Source organism: Sinocyclocheilus rhinocerous, unplaced genomic scaffold (assembly GCF_001515625.1).
Source record: "Sinocyclocheilus rhinocerous isolate Xijiao unplaced genomic scaffold, SAMN03320098_v1.1 scaffold1029, whole genome shotgun sequence".
Lineage (NCBI taxonomy): Eukaryota > Metazoa > Chordata > Actinopteri > Cypriniformes > Cyprinidae > Sinocyclocheilus > Sinocyclocheilus rhinocerous.
Window position 1 is genome coordinate 91,642 of NW_015664012.1, and position 9,910 is coordinate 101,551.

The 9,910-nt window shown below is 35.9% G+C and overlaps 2 protein-coding genes across 2 annotated transcripts in view; both read left to right on the plus strand.

Moving 5' to 3' along the window:
• The first annotated feature begins 621 nt into the window (after positions 1 to 621).
• Positions 622 to 2,123, plus strand: LOC107729163 (orexin-like). The gene is made up of 2 exons (XM_016539559.1): positions 622 to 681; positions 1,664 to 2,123. Exons 1-2 carry the CDS (start codon positions 622 to 624, stop codon positions 2,108 to 2,110), a joined length of 507 nt encoding a protein of 168 aa, XP_016395045.1. The 3' UTR covers positions 2,111 to 2,123.
• Positions 2,124 to 4,915: 2,792 nt separating this feature from the next.
• Positions 4,916 to 9,910, plus strand: part of LOC107729168 (potassium voltage-gated channel subfamily H member 4-like) — a 23,923-nt gene continuing 18,928 nt past the window's right edge. The window contains exon 1 of the mRNA XM_016539564.1: positions 4,916 to 4,991. Within this exon, the coding sequence (XP_016395050.1) occupies positions 4,916 to 4,991 (76 nt within the window). The remainder of the gene's footprint in view (positions 4,992 to 9,910) is intronic.

Genomic DNA, 9,910 nt, shown 5'->3' on the forward strand with positions numbered 1-9,910 from the left:
GTAATGTGAATGCCATTACTCTCATGCAATCCATCACACATCACATAAATATACTGATCTTTCTCTGTGGTGAGTTGGGACGCTCCATCTACCTGCGTATGTGGTCATTACCTCTGACTGCTCTCTGACCTTCCGCTTCACACAAAGGCATCCTGTCATTCGTATTCTCCTGCTGCTTTATTTGTTAGTGACGCCGTGGCGCAGTTGCTCTTTTGTTCCATTCAGCCTTTTGTCACTATATCAGGACCCTCTACATTTGCAGCTAATTAAGTCCAGGCCTCATCACACACTCATTCTGCTGGCATTCGCTAACGAAGCTTGTCTGCCCCTCCACAATAGTCCTAAAGAGCTCTCTGTACAATTACTTGGATACAGGCACACGCTAATGACAAAGATGCTAACAATCCTAACAGTTCTTTATTGTATCATAATCCTGCGTCAAATGAGAAACATGACATTGAAGAAATAAAGGGGGTAATATCAGCTGGATTTCTTTGTCAGTCTAATTTATGCCTATAATTAACCTCGGAGGATGAAGGGGAGGGTGGCACATCTGTATAAAAAACACTAGTCCCGTATCAGAGAGTGAAAGGACCATCATATTTGAAGTCCATCAGATACATGACATTTGTCTACAACAAGACCGGGGCAGCAGCCAGACTCATGGACTGCACAGCCAAGGTAAGACCAGTCAGAGACTGTTCAGAAATTATTTGATCGATTTAAACTGAAGGCTAAAATTGTAATGGTTCCATCTGGGGATAATACAGTTTAATTTGCAATGACTGCAATGACATGCTGGTCATGAAGCTTCATTGGAACCAAAAAATTATACAAGCTGCAGCTGAACTGATAAAGAGTAACGCAATCAGTAAACTTTCCAAAAGAAGGTTCTTAAATAGAAGATTTAAAACATTTAACTCGAAAACACAGATGTTTCTTTTTCTCCAAAATTAATTAAATCTCTAAAATTAATCAACAAGGCTATTATAGCCTAACTAGTGTTAGTATTGACAGCACTCATAGTAATTAGAACTCAGAATTCCTGGAATAAACAATTCGATTTTTATGTGAGATATGCTATAATTTAACTGTATTTAATTATCTTGAAAGTTTTCTATTTGTACCTGCATGCCAGGTAATGGAAAATAACATTTTTAAAAGAAAAATATATATATTTCAATTCAAACAAATAAAGGGACACTAACAAACAAATTGAGTTTCATTATTTAAAATAAACCTATTTTAGTGTGGTGAAGATTCTATTTTCATAAATCACTTTCGATCATAAAAACAATCAGATAAAACACAAGCAATCAAAATCAGATGAATAGTTTAATAAGAACCTTTTTTTTTAGTGTGGTGAAGGATTTCTATGTGGATTTCTATATGGGATAAAAAGTTATAAAAACTCCGTATTGCGCTGCTATTATCCAAAACGTTGGAACTGTTTAATTAATATTCACCATTGATTGACCGCATCCTCTCTCCATCAGAGAGTTCGGCTGCTCCTCTTCATGGCTCTGCTGGCGCACCTGGCTCGAGACGCAGAAGGCGTGGCCACCTGCTGCTCGAGCGCTTCAAGGTCCTGCAAATTATACGAGATTCTGTGCCGCGCGGGACGCCGAAACGTTGGAACTGTTTAATTAATATTCGCCATTGATTGAACGCATCCTCTCTCCATCAGAGAGTTCGGCTGCTCCTCTTCATGGCTCTGCTGGCGCACCTGGCTCGAGACGCAGAGGGCGTGGCCACCTGCTGCTCGAGCGCTTCAAGGTCCTGCAAATTATACGAGATTCTGTGCCGCGCGGGACGCCGAAACGACACCTCCGTTGCCAGGCATATCGGCCGTTTTAATAACGACGCTGCTGTCGGGATTCTAACACTTGGCAAACGTAAAGTGGGCGAGAGACGCGTCCAAGACCGCCTGCAACAACTCCTGCACGGCTCACGCAATCAAGCGGCGGGAATCCTGACTATGGGAAAGAGATTCGAGGACGGCGGGCACCTGCCGCTCGTGTTCGCGGGCTTGAGACTCGGACTGGAGCGTCCGCTGAAATATCTGATGCCCAGGGAACCTGAAGATCTGGACGCTTATGAAAAACGATGACACTTGCCGCTTTTAAAAAAAACACAGAAGAGCTGTTCATTGGAGACGTCAATTTGTAAGCTGACACAGAAGGCTAATTCTTAATGGGGTTTTAATATAACGTTTTTGATTCGATTAAAAAAAAGGTTTGTGATTAATAAGTTAGGCTACCCAAAGAGATATACGGTTTGTTTCCCCTCTAACGTAAGTCACATACAGTCAAATGTAATTTAATGTTAATTTTATGTCTCTATAACGTAAGTTGTACGCAATTTTACGTAGGCCTAAGTAAATGTTCGTTTAAAAACAAACATTAAAAGTTCTGAGGGAATCACAAGGTGCAATATCCTTTCATTTCCATAGTGAACAGCTATAGGCCTATCACCTGTCTCTGCCCTGATTAATGAAACACGCAACTAAATTCAATAGATGTTCATGATGAGCATTTTATTATAGTCATCAGGGCAGAACCATTTATCTCGTTTTAATAAAGATGGGTTGTTATATTTTAGTCATGTGTAGTATGTTTTTTTGGTCAGCAGGCGGCAGACGATGTAAATATTGTAAAATAACACTGACTTCACAATAAAGTTCAAGAACACTCTTTTTGGTTTGAGAAATGTATGAAAACTTACAAAGCTTCAATAAAACAACTAAATTGCTTGAGACTAAAGCTAAACTACACAACTAAAGCTAGAGAAACAAAAAAAATGAACTTACGTATTTTCTGATTCTAACATGAAATTAAATGTTATCTTGGGAAGAAAATGCTCTTCCACAACATATCACAAATTATGAAATAGAAGGCCTATGTGATTTTTTATGACTTTTTCTGATAATTTGATCCAATATAATAATCATGAATGCAAAGTCATACACAATGAATCATACACAAACACGTGTGAAAACTTGCCCCAGTATCATTGTGACAGCTTGTCTTAACAACCTGACACATTTTAGGAGATAATTTGTGTTTTTCAAAGACCCATGCTTTAATCGCTTGACTCCCACTGCCTGTGAAAAAAATTTTCAGATTGTTCCTGCAGCCTTGCCAGTAAGTATTGACCCAGAGCTGTATCCTTTCAGATTTCACCCTTATAGAAATTCCTGTGTGTGTTGTGGGAGATGCTGCTTTTGTCTGGTAATATATGTAAATATCTGCTCAGCACAGATGGCTGTTCTGCTTTCCCTTTCACACCATCTCTCTCTCTCTCTCCACCTAATTATTGTGTTTCTGGTAATGTCAATGTCCCTTTAAACCCACTTCAGCCCTTAAAGTCTCTTTATTTGTGGTTTTAAGACTCCGTACTGCTCCCATTACAGCCTCTATAACTGTCACTCAGTCACTAGAGATCTGCTTGTGCCATATTAATTTGGTTAAATGCAAAAGATTTTTCTGCAGGCTTTCAGATAGATTTTCTTCTCGCAAACAAATATATATCTGCATCCACTCAGCAGCAATCAGTGCTTCACTGTTAAGGTAAATGTAATTATTATTCATTGTAGTTTAATAATTATACAGTATGTAATAATTATATGTAGACAGACAGATAGATAGATAGATCGTTCCAAATAAAAAATATGAATATTAATAGTAAAAAAACTTGAGCTCTTATATATATATACACAGTGGGTACGGAAAGTATTCAGACCCCCTTAAATTTTTCACTCTTTGTTATATTGCAGCCATTTGCTAAAATCATTTAAGTTAATTTTTTTTCCTCATTAATGTACACACAGCACCCCATATATATAGAAAAACACAGAATTGTTGACTATAAACTGTATATATAGTCCAAACACCAAACATTCACATATATAAAAAAATAATACATAGATAGATATTCCTCATAAAAATATGAATGATAACAGTAAAAATAAAAACATATATATACAAATAAAAAATAATATAAAAAGTATAAAAATTACTTGTTTTGGTGCAACCTAATGTATTCAGGTTTATTCTGTCATATTAAATCATATTTATGAATTAAACTAATTAGTAAATTTTTAAGGTTCTTCGAGAATCTATGTTCACTGTGATCTACTTGTGCCATTTTTTGCCATTGTTACTCTTTGTGCTTCTTCCTTTTGAAAGAGAGTGGGAGAGAGAAAGGGAACGAGAGAGAAAGAGGGAGGGACAGAAGAGTAGAGAGATAGCAGTGAGTGGAAGAGAGCTGCAGTAGAGATTGTACACCTGCCTCAGAGAGGACACAACAGATGAAAAAGAAGAGAAGGATGCAAAGAATCATCTGACCTCGTATTCGGACAACCTAAAAAAACAACAAAGAACTGGAATTCAAAGAAAAAAAGAGAAGTGTGGACAAGCTGTGTGAAGACTGAGAGGAGGCATTGAGGAGACAGAACACAACCAACAAAGTAAAGAGATGAAGCCTGTATATTGAGAGTATTTTAAGAGAAGACGACAGAAAATCCTGCTGTTTCATTGAAGAGAGAGAGAGCAGAGCAGATGTACCAAACTCATGGGCTGTAGAAAGTGAGCACAATATCACCACAAATTAGACAAACTTAACCATCCGGACATAGACTGCTGGGTGACAAGGATGCATAGTACCAAACTACAGTTTCTTGAGCTTAGTGTATAGCATCTAATTACTGCACAACATGCTCTTTAAAGCAGAGACATTGAAGATTGGAGTGAAACTGCTGCAGAAGGCTTTCAGCTGAACTGATACGGTCCTTAACAAGCAGCCATTAGCACCTTGTACACAGTTTGAACTTCGGACAAAATCACCTCACCTCTCTCCTCTCTACTTTCTCTCATTCTCTGTTCTGTATGTGATGGAGGTCTGAGGATTAGTCATCATGCCAGTGATGAAAGGGCTTCTGGCCCCTCAGAACACCTTTCTTGACACCATCGCCAAGCGCTTTGATGGCACACGTGAGTAATTCTGTTTTTCTCCAACCTCTGTCACAGCTTTCACCTTCAGAGACTCTGAAACTCATTCTAATGCAGCTTCTGACCTCATATATAAAATGGGAAAGGAGTTTCAAGTCTTACTATAGTATTTACTAATAGTTTGAATTAGCTTTTATTTCTCAGTTATCATTTAAATTTTAGTTTTGTGCTTTTGTAATGTGTATAAAATGTTAGCTTTTTTTATTTTGTTTCTTTAATTTATTTTATAATAATAATGACGTACCTTAGTACTTTTAACTTATTTAATTCAGTTAGTTGGCAACATTACGGAGATAAATTATTTTTAATCTAATATTTATATTTTATTTTATTTCACCTTATTTCAGTTACTGAAAACATTTTTTATTCGTTTTAGTTAAGAATAACTATACTGTGTCAAGTTCTCAAGAAATAGTGAAGATTTGCTAACATATAAGTCTGCAAAGGCTAGACTAAATTTTAGATAAGATTTTTTTCTCATGAAATATTTTTCAGACATTTTTCAGGCAATATATATATACATTTCAAATATGCATATTTTAAATAATGAGATCATGTTGCCTCAATTATAAAAAAAAATTAAAATCCTCATTTGTAAAGATTAAAATCAGAATACTTGAATGGAAAATACAGAATGTCCTGCTCATTTTATTTGCTGTGGTATAAGGTCTTCCTCCTTCCTCCATTATGCTCTTTTTCATGTTTATTGCTTACAGTTTGTACCTCTGTTCAGAGTCCTTTATTTTGTGACAAATTGTAAGAAGTTCAGTATGAGCATTATAATGTTTACTTAATATATGTTAATTCAGGAGGCAGACTCGTGCTGAAATTTTGCCATCCTTGACGGTTGAATGTCTCATTTTAGTATCAGTAGGTCAGATGAGGGATGTTGTATCATCTTGAGGAATTGTACTTGGTAATGTTTAGGAGTCGTGCTTTTTGCTGTATGCATAAATCTAGGCTGAACTGTTGTATTTGAGTGTTTGTGTGTGTACATTTGAGAACAGAAAAAACCCTGAAGTGTTATTCATTGCAAGAACGCCACTCAGTGTTCAGTAGTGTGGGAGTTATGCACTGCAATTCTGTGCAAACACGAGCGAACAAATGATGGATGGCAATAGATGATGGGATCATTTTGTATAAGTGGTCTTCACTCCCTCTCTACCTGCCATCATGTCTGTCGAGGGAACTCAAAGCGCACTAAAGCCATGAAGTTGGGCATGACTAAACCTTGAATGTGCGATAGCATGTGCGAATGTGTTGAATTTACCCTATCTGCTCTGAAATGACAGACACAATGGTGTTAGTCAGTGTGTTATAGTCTGATCCGTCAATACAGGATATAGTGTAAGTCACGTTTATTCATCAAGTTTATTCATCTCATCTAGTTATCTAGGTTACTCAAAGCTTTGTTCACTGCACCCAAATCTGATGCATTTTTCAAATGAAATCTTTAGGACTGACTGTGTACTCTCAGAAAAAAAGTTGTCACTGGGGCAGTACCCTTTCAAAAGTTACACCTACCTTATTTACCCCTAAAAGGTACATATTAGTACCTATAGCCCTGTTGAAAAAAAACAGCATATTCTGGTTAGGTATGTTTTGAAGCATGGCAGCTGGTTTGAGCTGGTTTAAACTGGTCCTTAGTTGGTCATGAGCTGGTTTAAGCTGGTTATGAGCTGGTCCTGAGCAGGAGCTAGTTGCTTAGGACCAGCACATAACCAGCTTAAACCAGCTCATAACCAGCTTATAACCAGCTCATGACCAACTAAGTTCCATGCCATGCTTCAAAACATACCTAACCAGCATGTACATATTAGTACCTTTTGAAAGGGTACTGAGAGTGTTTGTTCAGCGCATGTGAATTTGATCACCACTACAGATTGAATTTTGGGATCCAAATAATGCAAATACAAATAATACAACAATGCAAAGAAAAACCCACTTAAAAACAATTTCACCTTCATTCAAACTGAAAAGCATCAGATTTTAAACAACATGTAAATGTGGTTTGAATCGGTTTTGTAACATTGCGTTTTCATATAGTTTTTTTTTTTTTCTGTTTATACTTACAAACAACTAAATGGATTCAAACTGGATTCACTTTGAAATGTTAAACTTGCTTCCCCTGCATTCGGTGTTCATGATCTGTCACGTGTGTGGCGAATTTGCGGTTCATTCAGCCCACCACATATACATTTTACTATTGGTGTGAATACACCATTAATCTGTGACTCGTTTTGCTTTTTCACATCAAGTTTTGGTCTGAAATGACCTTAACTAGACTTTTCACTCAAAGTGTGATCATCAAAGAGTATGATCTTAAAATATGATCAAAGAGTTTCTGGGTACAATTTTACGTTTCCTCATTTACGTCTAATAAGACCTTGCACCATCTTCACCCAGCCTGAATATCGGATACATTGAAGCATCTGGTGTCAGTAACTTCCTGGTTAGACTGTAAGGAGTCTCTTAATGAGCTCTCAGGAGATTTCGCCAGTAGCCTTTCACCTTCTCAGCACTCCTGTGTGATGAGGCTATTAAAATAAGAAACATTACAAACCAATGACAGCATCCACTCAACAAGCAGAAATAGTGATAGCCATATTAACTAAAAATAAGCAAAAGGCTTTTGCTTTCTCTCATCCTCTCCTCCTTAGGTATTGCTTTTTGAGTAAGTGGAACGTAGGGGGAAATGTCTCTGCATGATGCTTTTAACAAAAGCAATGCCCTTAACTCACTGTACAGCCAAACATTTAAATCATATGAATCATTCCCTCTGCCGTTCCTGGAGACAGATTTTCACACAATGAAATGTCACGCTGACCATTTGCTCTCTCACTTTTCAGAACAACCTCCGGATTATTAGAACAGAGAGGTGCTTGACAAAGAATTGATGTTGTGTTTTATAGCCTGTACTTCATTAAAACGGTTGTATTGTTCATGCAGAACTGTCTACAATCTACATTTTAAAGTAGCCTGAATTTTTTTGTTTTGAGGAAATAAATGTTTTTTAGCCTTTCAATTAGACCTGAATACTGTGACATTGATTTAAGCCCTTAAACCCCTTTAAAGACTTCAAGAAAATCAAGTGTGGAAGTCTGCAAATGATTGGTATGCATTGTGGCAAAAAAAAAAAAAAAATCCAATTTGATGTTCTACAAAACTTTGAGCATGGTTTGAATCACACTAGTATGCATGAAGGCAAAACTGATGTACATTAAGATTTGTTTAAAATTTTCAAAAATATACATTAATGTTGAAATGTTTTTGAAAGAAGTCTCTTATGCTCACCCAAGGCTGTATATTAAAATTATACTTTAAAACGTAATTTATTCCTGTGATGGTAAAGCTGAATTTTCAGCATCATTACTCCAGTCTTCAGTGTCACATGATCCTTGAGAAATCATACTAATATGCTAATTTGCTGCTTCAGAAACATTTCTTATTATCAATGTTGGAAACAGTTGTGCTGCTTATTATTTTTGTGGATACTGTGATACTTTTTCAGGATTTTTTGATGAATAGAAAGCTCAAAAGAACAGTATCTATTTGAAATGGAAACCTTTTATAACATTATAAATGTCTTTACTGTCACTTTTGGTGCATTTATTGTGTCCATTCTGAGTAAAAGTATATTTCTTTCCAAAATAATAATAATAATAATATACTAAAATAAATAAATAAAAAATTCTTACTGTCATGTCATGTTTTGGTGTAAGTTCAGTAGCATCCTGCATCCTGGCTAGCTATTAGCCTACCTCAGTTTTAGCATCTGTGTGAGTGTTTTGTTTGCAGTTATTAGCAGCTTTCTCTTGGCAATTAAAGCCTCGCTAGCGTCATAATTCTAATTTTCTCATCCTGCTATTTGCCTGTTAATTGTGTACGGTACTGTTAGTCATTTTGGAAGAAAGAGCGTAAGAGTGAAAATGTCACAGCAGGTATTTTGAAAAACCAATGTCTTTACAGTGGTGTAATGTAACTAAGTAATAATACTTCGTTACAGTACTTAAGTATTTTTGGGAGAATCTGTACTTTACTTGAGTTTTAATATTTCTGTCAACTTTCACTTTTACTCCAATATATTTCTTAATTAAAATGTATACTTTTACTCCGATACATTTCCCTGAAGCATATTCGTTACTTGCTACAAAATAATGTCGGAAGAACAGAGACTGCCAGAAAGCAGGTTTGATGAATCAGTGTGTGGTCATGATTCAAGATTATAGTCAAAATGCCTCAGTATGTCTTTTTATATCATTTAATATAGTTAATCTGTATCACACTAAGAGTGATGTTTTTTTCTCCAGATATCAGCATGATAACAAATGTAATATTGATTTTATACAAGTATAATAAAGTTAGTATTAAGTTACATTTTAGATGCCTGCTTTTGCCGTATTTCGCCAATGAAAATAAATCCAAAACAACACGAAATCAATCAGTTTTTTGAACGAATGATTCAGTGACTCATTCATTAAAACAGTCAAATATTTAATTCCTAAATGAATCAACCTTCAGTGTGTATTTGAATGGATTGATAGGGAAAAGACTGTATGTGTGAAGAAACACACACACACACACACACATGGTATGAACACCAATTTTAGTCTCTCTATAAACTTAACTTGTGAATACAGTAACACGTTAATTTGTTGTGTTAATGATTTTCATTTTACATGCACCTGCAGTGATCTTTGTGTGGCCGGTTCTGAACCTGTAGCACTAAACAAGCAAATAAATATGTGTGTGTGTGTGTGCGCGTGGTGTAAATGTATGTGTGTAATGAATTTTAGATGTATTTTTATGTAAAGTAATTAAGATAGATGTGTAATTTACAAGTTTTATTATTATTATTTATTATTATTTTATCCCCGCTTATAGTTCTGTATAACATGATT

Excerpts from the sequence above, each read along its gene's own strand:
- LOC107729163 (XM_016539559.1), top strand. The coding sequence starts at position 622 with ATGACATTTGTCTACAACAAGACCGGGGCAGCAGCCAGACTCATGGAC. Across the intron at positions 682-1,663 it reads TCATGGACTGCACAGCCAAG|TTGAACGCATCCTCTCTCCA; the intron begins GTAAGACCAGTC and ends ATTCGCCATTGA.